The sequence below is a fragment of the Haliotis rubra genome, unplaced genomic scaffold, assembly GCF_003918875.1.
Source record: "Haliotis rubra isolate DU_JTF1 unplaced genomic scaffold, ASM391887v1 Scf285, whole genome shotgun sequence".
NCBI lineage: Eukaryota > Metazoa > Mollusca > Gastropoda > Lepetellida > Haliotidae > Haliotis > Haliotis rubra.
Window position 1 is genome coordinate 177,857 of NW_025766947.1, and position 18,045 is coordinate 195,901.

At 46.6% G+C, this 18,045-nt stretch overlaps 1 protein-coding gene across 1 annotated transcript in view; it reads left to right on the forward strand.

Moving 5' to 3' along the window:
• Positions 1-18,045, forward strand: part of LOC124281575 (homeobox protein Mohawk-like) — a 62,185-nt gene that overhangs the window by 41,897 nt on the left and 2,243 nt on the right. The window contains exons 2-3 of the mRNA XM_046717519.1: positions 921-1,243; positions 15,619-15,981. Of these exons, the coding sequence (XP_046573475.1) occupies positions 921-1,243; positions 15,619-15,981 (686 nt within the window). The remainder of the gene's footprint in view (positions 1-920; positions 1,244-15,618; positions 15,982-18,045) is intronic.

Sequence of the window (18,045 nt, forward strand, 5' to 3'; positions counted from 1 at the left end):
GTACGACTGATACACGTTGGATGACACATCTGTACGATTGATACATGTTGGACGACACATCTGTACGACTGATGCATGTTGGACGACACGTCTGTATGACTGATACACGTTGGATGACACATCTGTACGATTGATACATGTTGGACGACACATCTGTACGACTGATACATATTGGACGACACATCTGTACGACTGATACATGTTGGACGACACATCTGTATGACTGATTCATGTTGGACGACACATCTGTACGACTGATACATGTTGGACGACATATCTGTACGACTGATACATGTTGGACGACACATCTGTACGACTGATACATGTTGGACGACACATCTGTACGACTGATACATGTTGGACGACACAACTGTGCGACTGATACATGCTGGACGACACATCTGTATGACTGATACACTTATAGGACGACACATCTGTACGACTGATACACTTATAGGACGACACATCTGTACGACTGATACACGTTGGACGACACATCTGTACGACTGATACACGTTGGACGACACATCTATACGACTGATACACTCATGTGAGGACACACACGTACAACACAACTGTCAGCGAATGGCTCTACTTTGACGTGGGCCGAATTGTATGCTTTCGTTCATTTTGTAGGGGAAATGGAATGTGATAGAATGTATTATACGTGAAACACGAGGGGCGTAAACAAACCCGTTCCTTAGAACTCCTTGGACAGCTAAACATATCGAGATATGGACCCTCTGCGACGAAGGGTGCGACACAGTAGCCATAACGATTTAAAATCAAAAATAGGAAAAACAGAGCAGTTTAGCGATTCTCCTGCCAGATCACAGGTAAATCGGGTAACCGCGTGATTTGAAGTGTATGGTTGTCGTGATATATGTACAACATATTCATGTTTCTATTGTATCTTCCAGGCGGCTCATCCCAGAGAAAATTCGCCACAAACGACAGACGCTGCAAGACATGGCACGGCCTCTCAAGCAGTGGTTGTACCAGCACAGGGATAATCCCTACCCCTCAAAATCAGAGAAGGTCGCGTTGGCTGCCGGCAGTCACATGACCTTAATTCAGGTTTCTAATTGGTTCGCTAATGCGAGGCGGCGACTGAAGAACACCGTCCGAGCCCCGAACCTGACGTGGTCAGCCCGGATAAAGCTGTACAACACGTACGTTGTGGGCAATGCTGAGCTCTTCAGCGTCTCCTCAGACGACTCAATATGGGACTCCGATGACGAAGGTAAGTCATTGTGCTGAGTGTTGAAAACAAACTATATTTTCCTATCGGGTACCCGAACATAGTTGCTGGGATGGTGTTTCTGGCGGCCGCCATACAGTATGAATCGGCATTGTATTCTTATCAGGAATCCATACAGTAGGGGGTTTGGTTCTAGCGGGCCGCCATAGTATATGATCACATAGTTTTCCTCAGCGGTTCTGACACAGTATATATTGACAATGTATCCGTAACGGGGTTCCATACAGTATATATTGAAGTATCCGTAACGGGGTTCACATAGTATTCTAACGGGGTTCCTCAGTATCCCTAACGGGGGTCCATACAGTATATATTGACACTAAACGGGGTTCCATATATATTGACAATGTATCCCTAACGGGGTTCCATACAGTATATGACATTGACAGTATATATTGACAGTGTATCTTAACGTTCCATACAGTATATATTGACAGGGTTCCATACAGTATATATTGACAATGTATCCAAGCGGGGTTCCATAAAGTATATATTGACATATCCCTAACGGGGTTCCATACCATACAGTGTATATATATTGACAGTATGTCTTCACCTAACGGGGTTCCATACATATATATATATTGACAGTATATATTGACAATGTATCCGTAACGGGGTTCCATACAGTATGTATTGACAGTATATATTGACAATGTATCCTAACGGGGTTCCATACAGTATATATTGACAGTGTATCCTAAACGGGGTTCCAACGGGGTTCAATACAGTACAGTATATATTGTATCCTAAACGGGGTTCCATACAGTAGTATTGTATCCTAAACGGGTTCCATACAGTATATATTGACAATGTACCTAACGGGGTTCCATACAGTATATATTCCATACACATATATTGACGATGTACTAAACGGGGTTCCATACAGTATATATTGACAATGTATCCTAAACGGGGGTTCCATACAGTATATATTGACCTCCTAACGGGGTTCCATACAGTATAGTATATATTGACATACAGTGTATCCCTAACGGGGTTCCCAGTATATATACAGTATATATTGACCTAAATGGTGTATCCTAACAATGTATTTCTAACGGGTTCCATACAGTATATATTGACAGTGTATCCCTAACGGGGTTCCATACAGTATATATTGACAGTGTATCCTAACGGGGACCATACAGTATATATTGACAATGTATCCCTAACGGGGTTCCATACAGTATATATTGACAATGTATCCCTAACGGGGTTCCATACAGTATATATTGACAATGTATCCCTAACGGGGTTCCATACAGTATATATTGACAATGTATCCCTAACGGGGTTCCATACAGTATATCCTAACGGGGTTCCATACAGTATATATTGACAATGTATCCCTAACGGGGTTCCATACAGTATATATTGACAATGTATCCCTAACGGGGTTCCATACAGTATATATTGACGATGTTATGATCACTTTACCAACTTGTATATTGCTCGTCACGTCTTGATCACTTGCTGGACTCGTTTGCTATATAAATATCAGAGATCAGGGGTTACAGAGTCATCTTCGGTGAGTGTTGGACTAGATGTCATCCACTGATTATGCCAAAGGCCAGGTGGTGTCAGGTTGTTTTAACTCACCTGACAGAAAGTCAAGTCCTCTGGCCATCTGCGCCCGTTGCTAAAATAATTTGTTCGACATCTTTTCTAAAACTATCAGCCCCAAGAAACTGAACCTTAGCTATGGTCCTCATAGAATCGGATCTGGTTTATTAACATCGTCGCCATTTCAGCCATGTTGAAAATGTCATTTTTACGCATTATACAGCATTTTTTTCATATCCATAAGAAGGTTCTGCTACAGGTGTGGAATATGTAGAATAACCTATTCATCACACTTTTGGCATATTTTGATTTAGTGTTTGACCTTCACCTTCCCCGTTTACACGTGTTCCTGCATGTGTGACATCTGACACTACAGCGCCTATGCAGCTGAACCTATCGTGAAAGATCAAAGAAGTCTTTTTTTCTGAAACTAACGCACTAAATTTAAATCTATAGACAGGTCGCCATTTGTGTTGATAACTCAGGTGAGATGCAGAGCCTAGTGGCTGTACCTTTTAGGCTATTGGGTCAATATGCTGTTCCCAAACTCGGATGACTCCATGTTGAGCCGCCGCTCTTCCCCACCAGCCACAGTGTCAGCCGGTCTATCGGGTGTACGTCGCTGTGATGCCCTTGTTGTCTACACTGGAAGGACGTGGTACATTTGGTCTTCAGCAACATCATGGTTGTCGTACACGACGACTCCTGTGATCGATTGATCAGGCCTGCAGGCTTGATTGATTCAGGTCACCGTATTTCATAGTGTTAAACACAGGACTGTCTAGTCCAGACCCCGTTGTGTACAGTCCTCACCGCAGGACTCGCTGAGTGGGGCCCTACACAAGAAAACATGGCTTCATATTATCGCTTAAGTCAAGCATATGTTTACAATTACGTGCATACGATGTTTTATCATAAATCCAACATTCTTCACGTGTTTAGCATGTTTTGGAATTTCATGATCTCATAACGAAGGTAAATACCACCAAAGAACCCCCTAGATCTTCTCCTTTGTACTCATGGCATACCGTGGCTGAAGGAAATATACCAATTTGACAACCCTGCCCCCTAAACCAGTCCGTCGCCGGCGTCTAATGGATATAGACTACCCTTTCCCTACTGTGATATTTTATTATGATATACCGCCGAGTCACCGTACAATTAACCCGGGTACTTCAAGAGTGAACGTCTCAGGTTGAATCAAAACATTTGTGATCCGAGAACAATAAATCCGGTGTGAGAGTGCACCTGAGTAAGCAACTGCTTGGTGACAGGTCGATGGGCTGTTCTGTTCAATGCCCCATGTTTACATGCCGGTGCTGTCCGACATGGTTTTCGATCAGCTAAGTCAGCTTGGTAACGGGTTCTTTTCAATCTCAGTACAATGGGTAGGATACTGTCGCAGTGGTTTAATGTTTAAAACCTTTTTTTAAGAAAGACAGTTTGCGGTTAAAATGGTCGTTGATAAAACTTGGTCTCACAGCGGGGCCAACTGATATTTCGCGTAACACGTCCTCGACTGATTGTGGTATTCTGCCACCGACATGGGCACCTGTGTGCTCTCATCTAGTCAGTGAGCGAGTTCAGTATCTCACGGACAAACCATGGATCATTATCAGGGCTTGTCCGGCTTTCGAAATGTCAACAATAGACCTGGTCACACCTAATGTCTGTAGTGAGATGTAAGTATTTCAAATCTAAGATGTATATACTTTCCTCCGCGTATGTATGTATATTCGGGCATCTTTCAGATTAGCCATGTGTAAATAAATATACATATATTCAAGACCTTCATGCAGCTTGTATTTCATGCAGTGAAATTTAGAAACGATAACATAAGTACTATCATAAACATTTCAAGATGACTTCTGTGTATGTTTTATTCTCAATGATTTACGTACGTTGTATGAGTTATGTGTACACGATTTAAAACATACATTAACGATAATACTAACTGCATGCTATTCTTGTGCCCCTTGTTAAATGATGGGCGTGGGGAAGTTGCAATATGCCATTATGGGTGTGTTTGTGAAGCTGTTATACGTTATGATATGCGTTTGCATGTGAGTGAGTTGGGTTTTACGCCGCTTTTAGCAATATTCCAACAATATCACGGCGGGGGACACCAGAAATGGGCTCCACACATTGTACCCATGTAGGGAATCGAACCCGGGTCTTCAGCGTGACGAGCGGACGCTTTAACCAGCAGGCTACACCGACGCCCTTGTTTGTATGTGAAGGTGTTATATGCTATTATGGGCGTGGTGAAGGTGTCATATGTTATTATGGGCGTGGTGAAGGTGTTAAATGTTATGATGGGCGTGGTGAAGGTGTTATATGCTATGATGGGTGTGGTGAAGGTGTTATATGTTATGATGGGCGTGGTGAAGGTGTTAAATGTTATGATGGGCGTGGTGAAGGTCTTATATGCTATGATGGGCGTGGCGAAGGTGTTATATGTTATTATGGGCGTGGTGAAGGTGTTATATGTTATGATGGGCGTGGTGAAGGTGTTATATGTTATGATGGGCGTGGTGAAGGTGTTATCTGCTATGATGGGCGTGGTGAAGGTGTTATATGTTATGATGGGCGTGGTGAAGGTGTTAAATGTTATGATGGGCGTGGTGAAGGTGTTATATGTTATGATAAGCGTGGTGAAGGTGTTATATGTTATGATAAGCGTGGTGAAGGTGTTATATGTTATGATAAGCGTGGTGAAGGTGTTATATGTTATGATAAGCGTGGTGAAGGTGTTATATGTTATGATAAACGTGGTGAAGGTGTTATATGTAATGATAAGCGTGGTGAAGGTGTTATATGTTATGATAAGCGTGGTGAAGGTGTTATATGTTATGATGGGTGTGTGTGTATGAAGGCGGGTCATGGATCGATCAACATACTTCAATATCAGCCTAATGGGTTTCTGCAGTTATTATGCTGGGGAAACACGGGACATGCTCTGGTAGTCAATAATGAGATTACAGGACATCAGAACGCCGTGTAATCGGATGCAGGGACGTTTTCTCATCACCTCAAGCCCTTCTTTACAATGGATATGCCGCCTGTCACACGCTAATTGCCCCTATAACACGAGCAGCTGAAGCTGTTCATTGAAGCGTTTTTGTGATAGTCGAGGTGCACGATATTCAAGGATGTGTGTATACACTGTTCCAGCGTGCATGGTTCGCACAGTTGGAGCAGTGTCATATTCTGAGTGTTCTCAAGGTTGATCACAACTCAGGGCGGAGAACCGAAACCATGTTGGCCAAGTGGACTGACTCCAGCTATCGCAGACATGACAGGGTTTGACTCCCCGCGTTAAAAATGGGTGTTGTTGGTATTAAGGTGCTGATACAGCTGTAATATTGCTGTGGTGAATATCCTGCACTAATTTCCCCCTCGGCCCCTCGGCTCCCCCCTCTCCTCACCACCACCACCACCACAACAACCTCTTGAGCTCCCCGCCCCCGCCCTGCCCCTCCCTCACCACACCTACCCCCTCACCACCACCACCACCACAACAACCCTCTTGAGGCTCCCCTCACCCCCTACCCCTTACACCACCTACCCCGTCACCACCACCACCACAACAACCCTCTTGAGGCTCCCCGCCCCTCCCTCACCACACCTACCCCGTCAACACCACCACCACCACCACCACAACCCTCTTGAGCTCCCGCCCTCCCTCACCACACCTACCCCTCACCACCACCACCACAACAACCCTCTTGGGCTCCCGCCCCTCCCCTCACCACAACAACCCTCACCTACCCCCTCACCACCACCACCACAACAACCCTCTTGAGCTCCCCTGCCCCTCCCTCACCACACCTACCCCGTCCCTCACCACACCACCACCACCACCACAACCCTCTTGAGCTCCCCGCCCCTCCCCTCACCACACCTGCAGCTCCCCACTCCCCTCACCAACACCACCACCACAACAACCCTCTTGAGCTCCCCGCCCCTCCCTCACCACACCTACCCCCTCACCACCACCACCACAACAACAACCCCTCTTGAGCTCCCCCGCCCCCTCCCTCACCACACCTACCCCGTCAACACCACCACCACCACAACAACCCTCTTGAGCTCCCCGCCCCTCCCCTCACCACACCTACCCCCTCACCACCACCACCACAACAACCCTCTTGAGCTCCCCCTGCCCCCTACCCTCACCACACCTACCCGTCAACACCACCACCACAACAACCCTCTTGAGCCCCCCCGCCCCTCCCTCACCACACCTACCCCCTCACCACCACCACCACAACAACCCTCTTGAGCTCCCGCCCCTCCCCTCACCACACCTACCCCGTCAACACCACCACCACAACAACAACCCTCTTGAGCTCCCCGCCCCTCCCTCACCACACCCCTGTCAACACCACCACCACAACACCCAACCCTCCTGAGCTCCCCGCCCCTCCCCTCCTCACCACACCTACCCCGTCAACACCACCACCACAACAACCCTCTTGAGCTCCCCCGCCACCCCCCTCACCACACACACCTGCCCTCCCTCACCTCCACCACCACCACCACAACAACCCTCTTGAGCTCCCCGCCCCCCCCTCACCACACCTCCCCCCTCACCACCACAACCACCACAACAACCCTCTTCACTTTCTGCAACGCTGCACCCGTCACGAGACATGTCATGAATATTATCGTTCATCCACCTGCACGGAGTACAAGCAATCTGCACATTCAGCTATGTTTGTGACAATGCATAATGCCATATCGCGATAACCCTTCTCTTCTCTACTGTGCGGAAACCACTACTATTTGATGCTTTGTGCTTGCATCATACTGCTATGAAACCAGTGGCTTGTGGAGGGCATCTAAGGAAGATATTTACAGCATTGTATGGGGAAGCATTGTCTGCGGGACAAACGTCCTGTTTGTTTGTATGGTTACTGACCCTGATGTGAAGGGACAGAAACTCAGCCATTTAAATTTTACGATTATTACTTTGTCAATAGCGTTTATACCAGGTCGTTGACACCAAACAAGCCCTTTAACACATTAGGAACAAACTTATTTCTTTGAAGGTTTATTTTGTAGCTCTCGCGGTGTCTGGAACAGCTGGCAATAAACTTGAATTACGTCAGTCCACCATTCGCGCGGATGAGTCATGCTGGTTAATTGTTGCAGCGTTTCAGTACGTAATGACATTAACAAGACCAGCATACACGTACAACACAACAAGAACTGTAAGCGATAATACAACAGGCACGTCAACTCAGCGGGGGCATGGGACTATAACATCAACTCAACGGGGGCATGGGACTATAACATCAACTCAGCGGGGGCATGGGACTATAACATCAACTCAACGGGGGGGCATGGGACTATAACATCAATCATGGAACTCAACGGGGGGGCATGGAACTATAACATCAACTCAACGGGGGCATGGGACTATAACATCAACTAACATCAACTCAACGGGGACAATGGACTATAACATCAACTCAACGGGGCATGGAACTATAACATCAATCAAACTATAACATCAACTCAACGGGGGCATGGAACTATAACATCAACTCAACGGGGACAAGGGACTATAACATCAACTCAACGGGGACAATGGACTATAACATCAACTATAACATCAACAACGGGGGGACTATAACATCAACTCAACATGGAACTATAACATCAACTCAACGGGGCCAAGGGACTATAACATCAAACTCAACTGGGGCATGGAACTATAACATCAACTCAACGGGGGGACAACGGGGACTATAACATCAACTCAACGGGGACAAGGGACATATCAACTCAACGGGGACATGGACTATAACTCAACTCAACGGGGGCATGGAACTATAACATCAACTCAACGGGGACTATAACACAATGGACATGGAACTATAACATCAACTCAACGGGGACAATGGACTATAACATCAACTCAACGGGGGCATGGGACTATAACATCAACTCAACGGGGACAATGGACTATTACATCAACTCAACGGGGACAAGGGACTATAACATCAACTCAACGGGGGCATGGAACTCTAACATCAACTCAACGGAGACAAGGGACTATAACATCAACTCAACGGGGGCATTGGACTATAACATCAACTCAACGGGGGCATGAAACTATAACATCAACTCAACGGGGACAATGGACTATAACATCAACTCAACCGGGGGCATGGGACTATAACATCAACTCAACGGGGACATGGAACTATAACATCAACTCAACGGGGGCATGGAACTATAACATCAACTCAACGGGGGCATGGGACTATAACATCAACTCAACGGGGGCATGGAACTATAACATCAACTCAACGGGGGCATGGGACTATAACATCAACTCAACGGGGCCTGGAACTATAACATCAACTCAACGGGGACAAGGGACTATAACATCAAACTCAACTGGGGCATGGAACTATAACATCAACTCAACGGGGACAATGGACTATAACATCAACTCAACGGGGACATGGGACTATAACATCAACTCAACGGGGCATGGAACTATAACATCAACTCAACGGGGCATGGGACTATAACATCAACTCAACGGGGGCATGGAACTATAACATCAACTCAACGGGGACAATGGACTATAACATCAACTCAACGGGGGCATGGGACTATAACATCAACTCAACGGGGGCATGGGACTATAACATCAATTCAACGGGGCATGGAACTATAACATCAACTCAACGGGGGCATGCGACTATAACATCAACTCAACGGGGACATGGATCTATAACATCAACTCAACGGGGGCATGGAACTATAACATCAACTCAACGGGGGCATGGGACTATAACATCAACTCAACGGGGGCATGGAACTATAACATCAACTCAACGGGGACAAGGGACTATAACAACACAGCAGGGGCGTGCAACTATAAACGTAGACCTATAATCAATATGTCAGGAAATGCAACTGTAAATCGAAAACAACAGACACGTGTAGTTCTACTGTATAACGGTAATACAAATCTACCGGAACATCACAGAAAAATTCAATGAAAGTAGTTCATTGTATAACAGCGTACATTTACAGTCGTAATATCGTGTGTACAGTCTTCTATACCAGCAGTATCACGGTCATCTGGAACACCACAGTCACCGCTATACCAGCAGTATCAAGATGGTCTGGAACACCACAGTCACCGCTATACCAGCAGTATCAAGATGGTCTGGAACACCTCAGTCACCGCTATATCAGCAGTATCAAGATGGTCTGGAACACCACAGTCACCGCTATACCAGCAGTATCAAGATGGTCTGGAACACCACAGTCACCGCTATACCAGCAGTATCAAGATGGTCTGGAACTGGAACCCAGTCACCGCTATACCAGCAGTATCAAGATGGTCTGGAACACCACAGTCACCGCTATACCAGCAGTATCAAGATGGTCTGGAACACCTCAGTCACCGCTATACCAGCAGTATCAAGATGGTCTGGAACACCACAGTCACCGCTATACCAGCAGTATCAAGATGGTCTGGAACACCTCAGTCACCGCTATACCAGCAGTATCAAGATGGTCTGGAACACCACAGTCACCGCTATACCAGCAGTATCAAGATGGTCCGGAACACCACAGTCACCGCTATGCCAGGAATAGCATGGTTATCTGGAACACCACAGTCACCGCTATACAAGCAGCATCACGGTGATCTGGATCTGAAGTTATATGTTGTAGTTACTTTTTACTTCATGTATCAATACAATAAAATAATAGTGAACATAGGTTTGATCCTGTACTAGTTTTACTGGTCCAACACTAAAATAATTTATATATTTTTCGATATTATGTGTAGTTCTGTTGCTTTGTTATTAATCAAAGAGCTGTTCAACAATCGGCGATAATTTTAACGATTGTGGCAGTACGTCGGGGAAACCGTCTGATATCTAAGGTTGCTATTTCAGGGACTGTCCCAAGTAATCCTCTGTATGCATTGGTGAACTCGGATTGAATCTAGTTGCCAGAAATATGGTAACCCTCAGATGACTCAGTTCAGTCAAATTTAATAATCACACGCGTGTTTTAACTATTTCTTCTACCGAATAACCGTGGCGCGTACACGTGTTCCCGATATCGCTGCCATCAGTGTCGGGTGACACAAAACTGTTGACGTCATAGTTCTTCTTGTTCCACCCACGGTCGTTTACCTTTCCTAAATATGTCGTCTGCTACCATTGTTAGGATTCACGTCTGCTGACATTCCTCCACATTTTTGCTGAAATTTTAACGCCAGCCAAAGCTGACCTTATGAAACTACGTCTGAATGTATATTTTCTCTACTGTTTGGCTGGCCCGGATCCCAGTGCGGTAAACCTTGGGCGCGATACGGGCTTTCAAACCGTGATGCGCCAATAGGTTGTTCAAATTGGGAGGGATTAAATCACGCGACGGTAACAATGCACTATAATTTCTTTTGGTTACCTTCCCTTGCCTTGCGTGTGATTGCAAGATATTCATCACCTTTTTGTCCGAAATGTGTTTAGAGGGGTTTTCTTGAATGCTTTAATTGAATCTTGGATTCTGCTGACTCAGCTCAGCTGTTTTAATTACGGTCGACCCTTCCTGCCTCACGGGGTGTCATTATAACAACCCTTTTGTTGACTGATTGGAATTGCGTAAAAAAGGACCTGGAAGTGCTGTGGGTTTGGCTTGCAATTAATATTTGAATATTTAGAGCCACTTGGATATTCCAAGACATCAGCTAAACTTTTGATTCGACGTTTATCAACACTTGACTGCAATCATGTTGTTATTTAGTCTTTATTTATTAAGACGTTCATCGAAAACTCACGTAAAGGGCTGCATAGTGTGCAGCAGCACCGCCCTTGAAGCACGATGTCCCTCAGCTTTATGATCACCTGCGGGGCGGTGGGGTAGCCTAGTGGTTAAAGCGTTGGCTCGTCACGCAGAAGACCCGGGTTCGAATCCCCACATGGGTACAATGTGTGAAGCCCATTTTCTGGTGTTCCCCCGACGTGATGTAGCTGGAATATTGCTAAAAGCGGCGTAAAACCAAACTCCAGTCAGTCAGTCAGTCAGTATGATCACCTGCTGGCGGAGTGATGTGCAGCGGAATATTGCTGCATAGCTGGCGCAGCACCAAACGCATAGTGTGCAGCAGCAAGCAGTCTCAGTCACCTCTGGCGGAGTACTTATGATCACCTGCTGGCGGAGTACTTCACGTAAAGGGCTGCATAGTGTGCAGCAGCACCGCCCTTGAAGCATGTCGATGTTCATGATCACCCTCAGTACTTCATGATCACCTGCTGGCGGAGTACTTCACGTAAAGGGCTGCATAGTGTGCAGCAGCACCGCCCTTGAAGCACGATGTCTCTCAGCTTCACCTGCTGGCGGAGTACTTCACGTAAAGGGCTGCATAGTGTGCAGCAGCACCGCCCTTGAAGCACGATGTTCCTCAGCTTCATCCTGCTGGCGGTACCTCACGTAGGGCTGCTGTCACGTGAAGCACGATGTCTCTCAGGGCTGGCATACCTCGTACGTAAAGGGCAGCAGCAGCACCGCCCTTGAAGCACGATGTCCCTCAGCTTCATGATCACCTGCTGGCGGAGTACCTCACGTAAAGGGCTGCATAGTGTGTTAAAGCCCTTGAAGCACGATGTTCCTCAGCTTCATTCACCTGCTGGCGAAGTACCCGTAAAGGGCTGCATAGTTCAGCAGCACCCACACGATGTCCCTCAGCTTTATGATGCACCTGCTGGCGGAGTAGTGTGTGCAGCAGCACCGCCTTGAAGCACGATGTTCTCAGCTTCAGCTGCTGGCGGAGTACCTCACGTAAAGGGCTGCTAATAGTGTGCAGCAGCACCGTATGAAGCACGATGTTCCTCAAGCATGATCACCTGCTGGCGGAGTACCTCACGTAAAGGGCTGCATAGTGTGTCAGCCCTCAGCACGATGTTCCTCAGCTTCACCTGCTGCTGGGAGTTACCTCACGTAAAGGGCTGCATTGTGTGCAGCAGCACCGAAGCACGATGTTCCCTTGAAGCACGATGTCAGCCTCAGCTTCACCTGCTGGCGGAGTACTTCACGTAAAGGGCTGCATTGTTGTGAAGCGATGCAGCACCGCCCTACCTGAAGCACGATGTCCCTCAGCTTCACCTGCTGGCAAAGTACTTCACGTAAAGGGCTGCATAGTGTGCAGCAGCACCGCCCTTGAAGTGATCACCTGCTGGCGGAGTACTTCACGTAAAGGGCTGCATTGTGTGCAGCAGCACCGCCCTTGAAGCACGATGTTCTCAGCTTCATGATCACCTGCTGGCGGAGTACTTCACGTAAAGGGCTGCATTGCACGATGTCTCCTCAGCTTCACCTGCTGGCGGAGTACTTCACGTGCAGCAGCACCTGCCCTTGAAGCACGATGAAGCACGATGTCCTCAGCTTCACCTGCTGGCGGAGTACTTCACGTAAAGGGCTGCATAGTGTGCAGCAGCACCGCCCTTGAAGCACGATGTCCCTCAGCTTCACCTGCTGGCGGAGTACTTCACGTAAAGGGCTGCATTGTGTGCAGCAGCACCGCCCTTGAAGCACGATGTCCCTCAGCTTCACCTGCTGGCGGAGTACTTCACGTAAAGGGCTGCATAGTGTGCAGCAGCACCGCCCTTGAAGCACGATGTCTCTCAGCTTCACCTGCTGGCGGAGTACTTCACGTAAAGGGCTGCATTGTGTAGCACCTGCTTGAAGCACGATGTCCAGCAGCTTCGATGTCTCTCAGCTTCACCTGCTGGCGGAGTACTTCACGTAAAGGGCTGCATAGTGTGCAGCAGCACCGCCCTTGAAGCACGATGTCTCTCAGCTTCACCACCTGCTGGCGGAGTAGGGGCACGTAAGCACCGCCAGGGATGCACTCAGTGTGCTGGCAGCACGTGGGGAAACGCACGTATACGTGAAGCACGATGTCTCTCAGCTTCACCTGCTGGCGGAGTACCTCACGTAAAGGGCTGCATAGTGCAGCAGCACCGCCCTTGAAGCACGATGTCTCTCAGTTTCACCTGCTGGCGGAGTAACAGGGATTCACTCAGATCTCTCATACGGACCACGTGAATAGATTTCCGGATAAATACCGTACACCATTGTGGAGATGTATGTCGTTTGGGTTCTCAAATATTGTAATGCGAAGATTTATGGTTAATACTAAAGGTGCACTGAAATGTTTAGTCTTCACTGGTTCAGAGTTTCAACCACTGGTATTATGCATACTTGAATGTATTGGCATTTATCATACGAACATATCAAGTGTGATGTCATTTGAGTTCTTACTCCGATACTGTTAGATCTTGTCGTGGAGTTTTGTGGGAGAAGCTATGCATTTGCGATCATATCTCCTGGGAAATCTCCCCGGGGAGTTGAGTGCTCGTCCTATTATTACATGTGATAAAGTCAACTAACAATAGCCAGACCCGTGCCAGGCACGAAGCAATAACGCCACGAGTTACAGCGCGCTCTCACAGACTGCGAGAGAGAAAGAATGTTACCTGTCCGTACAATAAGATGCATCTGTCATCAACTGAAGTTACATAATTCCCACCTCAAGAGACACCATAAATGACGTCTATTGGTCGCGCCACACTGTAACATGTAACACATCGTGTCTCCTTAAGCAAATTCATCGTTTGAAATATCTCTCAGTGCACAAAGCAGTGAATGGGTACCCGGTAGGAGGAGATAGTAATGCGTAGTAATTAGTGAAGAAAGATTGTGTAAGCTTATTGTACATTTAGTTTGGATCACTCGCACCTTGCAATTGAGCATGAAATGAGATGTTTGTTATGATGCAGCATGATTGTGTTCGGTGCAGTATGGTTGGATTGAGTATCATTCTTGGTTTTGGTCACTGCATACGTCTTTAGACTGTTAAAACATAACAAATATATGTGTCTCGGGAAGATACCAGAGGTGGGGACCACCCACTTGAGTGTTTACATCACGGTTACTACACAGCTCCCGGCTATATTGTTTAAACCATGCAGGCTGTTACAAGCTTATCGATATTACTAATCATAGTTCCGGTCTCAATTTGCGCATTGTATATGAATAATTCATGTGGAGATTCAAATACTCCAGCTTATCGTCCTAATGCATAATAAATACACGTCTTCATAAACTTCATGCACTAATCTATACTAAAAAACTTGCACTGCGTTGCAACTGCGAAGTGTCACGTTAAGTGGGAGGGCAAAGTGTCACGTTAAGTGGGAGGAGTGATAACCTGTGTTACCAGGGCTAAGCTTTCACGTTAACTGGGAGGAGTGATAACCTTTGTTGCCATGGCTAAGTGTCACATTAAGTGGGAGGAGTGATAGCCTGTGTTGCCAGGGCTAAGTGTCACGTTAAGTGGGAGGGGTGATAACCTGTGTTGCCAGGGCTAAGTGTCACGTTAAGCTGGTGTAGTGATGTCTTGTGTTGCGAGGGCTAAGTGTGCGCACGTTAAGTGTGAGTAGTGATTACCTATGTTGCCAGGGCTAAGTGTCACGTTAAGTGGAAGGAGTGATAACCTGTGTTGCAAGGACTAAGTGTCATGTTATGTGGAAGGAGTGATAACCTGTGTTGCAAGGGCTAAGTGTCACGTTAAGTGGAAGGAGTGATAACCTGTGTTGCCAGGGCTAAGTGTCACGTTAACTGGAAGGATTGAGAACCTGGTGCCGGGCATCCCTCCGTCATGATTGTTGTTTTCAAACGAGCATGCACAATAATGTTCCACGATGCTTTTGTATGACGGCCTCATCAATGTTATTCTTCTTTTTCAGGAGGGCAGCCCACTACATTCCCCATTGACCAATCCGCAGTGATCTCAGATGACCATTCGCTCGCCATGGACACTATCGTGCCTTCTCGGGCTGCCTCGCCTACGTACAATTCCGCACTGGATTTCAGGCAAGAGCCCTTGTCTGTTCCGGAGGACATAGGGTGTCATCTCAAGTACAAAAACACTATTCTTCAAAGGTATCTGAATGACCACTACAGCCATCCTGTGACCTTGGAGGATGGCGACCTTCCCAGAACACGTGACCGACGGCAGTCAGGATCCATGGGGTCACGTGACTACGAGGAGATGTCCACATCCTCTGCGTCGTCACCTTTTAACGATAACCACCATAATGTGTTTGATGGTACGTTACAGTTGTCTCCCTTTAACGATAAATTCAACCTACGTTGTAGTGATATCTCTTGAACAATAACCAGCACACTATGTTCACAACGAATTCATTTCAGTGCTCTTGCTGGCCGAGGTATATTAAAGCGTTATAGGCGGTACTGAATCGATTGCTATCATTCGTTCTTTGGTTGACTGTCCGGGAGAGTTATCTCCTCACAATAAAAGGAAGAGGTATGATCATGGCTCATGTGTTGATGGCTCATGTGTTGATGGCTCGTCAGACTGGTCGTCCTGTTGTTTCTCATTCTTGATGACCAACACACTCTTGAAAGGAAGCGATAATATCAAACGGCGATATTCATCATAGTCAATGAACCGATCATCAGTCGGGACGTGGGTTTAGTTGGTGTTACATCTGTTCGAATGTTTCAGTCACTGTTTCGGGATTTTTTAATAATCGGCCCTTTAGAAGTTACATATTAAAAAGATGTTATTTGTTGTTGCCTTACCAGCTCTAACAAGTGACGTATGTCATGCATAGTCCTCGGTGTGTTCCAGATTTATCTCTTCAGAGAATCACCGATATATCTGAACACATCAATCGCAACCTACTGCCACACAACGTAAGTAAGGGAAGCCATGTTGTGTGTTCCCGAGCAGTCGAGGTGTTGTGACTGTCGGGCAACCCCTTCTATCAGACATAGGGTCCACTACACAACGCCAGCCTCATCCTTTCCTATGAAGTAGTGCATTAACGCTACAATATCCACTTCCCACTCGAGTGTCCCCGATCAACCACGCAGATAGCTACTGATTACCAGCTTAACTGATTACCGCAGAGGAAACCAAATCGACATCCTACGTCAATTTATCACCAAGGTCGTGTTTTTCCAAGATTTTTTAGACACATTGTGATTGGTGGAATCCCTTCCTTCTGGAGATGGGGCCATTAGCGCACGGGTTCTGTTGTATTACCTACCTGTGAACTGGCGCTTGATTAGCCTGTGCAGGGATATGTTGAGTCACATCGTGATGTGTTATGTTAAACCAGTGTATATGTGTTGTATGTTACCCACAGGAGGACCAGCGTGGGTGGGGTTTTGTGACGCTGTTCACCGATTGACAGCCTGGTTTTAACTGCATCATAGAATGGTGTATGTCCAGTATCAGTGCGTATCAATACTAGTACTCACTTCCCTGGAACGATTGATGTGTACAGGCTATACAGAGCAGGCCTGTACGGAGCAGATATATGCCAGACTGATGTAGTGCTAGTGTTATTGATTGTGTAAGTGTTGCTACCTACCAGTGTATGGCAGTGTACGGAGCTGTAAACATGCCCGCGTGCTGTTCCTGCTGCATTCCATCGTAGTAATTACTTCACACCTCGTGCCCTTAGCAATAAATAACTTATACCATGCCTAGATGACATACATCACAATGACCTATAAAAGTCAGATGGCGCAGTACCCATACATGTGGACAACTCCCAAAGTGCTGAATAATGCAATAAATTCTGCTGATAAAAATTGATTTGGGAGGTATGAGTCATGCTGCATGTTATCTCGTGGTGTGACCATTGCAGTGGGGTCACTTAGTGCATTGTATGACGCATGTTCCGTTTCTGGCCGGGACAGGCTCTGATCTCGAATTTGTACTCAACTGAACCTTCCTCTTATATGAAAATTCCTTCCGGTAAAATCTATTGATGTAGAATGTACGTCAGAACGGGACTTAAAATCTGCTGAAGCGGTGCAAAAACATAGCGGTCATCGCTTCCCACAAAGGGATTCACACTCACTGCGCCAAGCAGCAACATTTTGATTGATTGTGTGACTTATTGCGTCTTGCATATATCGTAGAAATAGAAACAGTATGTTAAAACAAGAGTATCTAGCGAAAACACACCCAAGGGAACGGGCTTGGGCTCCTCGGCGGGGAAAGAAGACCCTGTTGAGCTTGACTTCGTTTGAATTATGGCCGACATTTTGTTAATCGTAACCAATGTTTCCTCTCCCACCACAAGCCGCAATGTAACTGAAATACTGTTCTAAACGGCGTCTCAAATATGGGTACC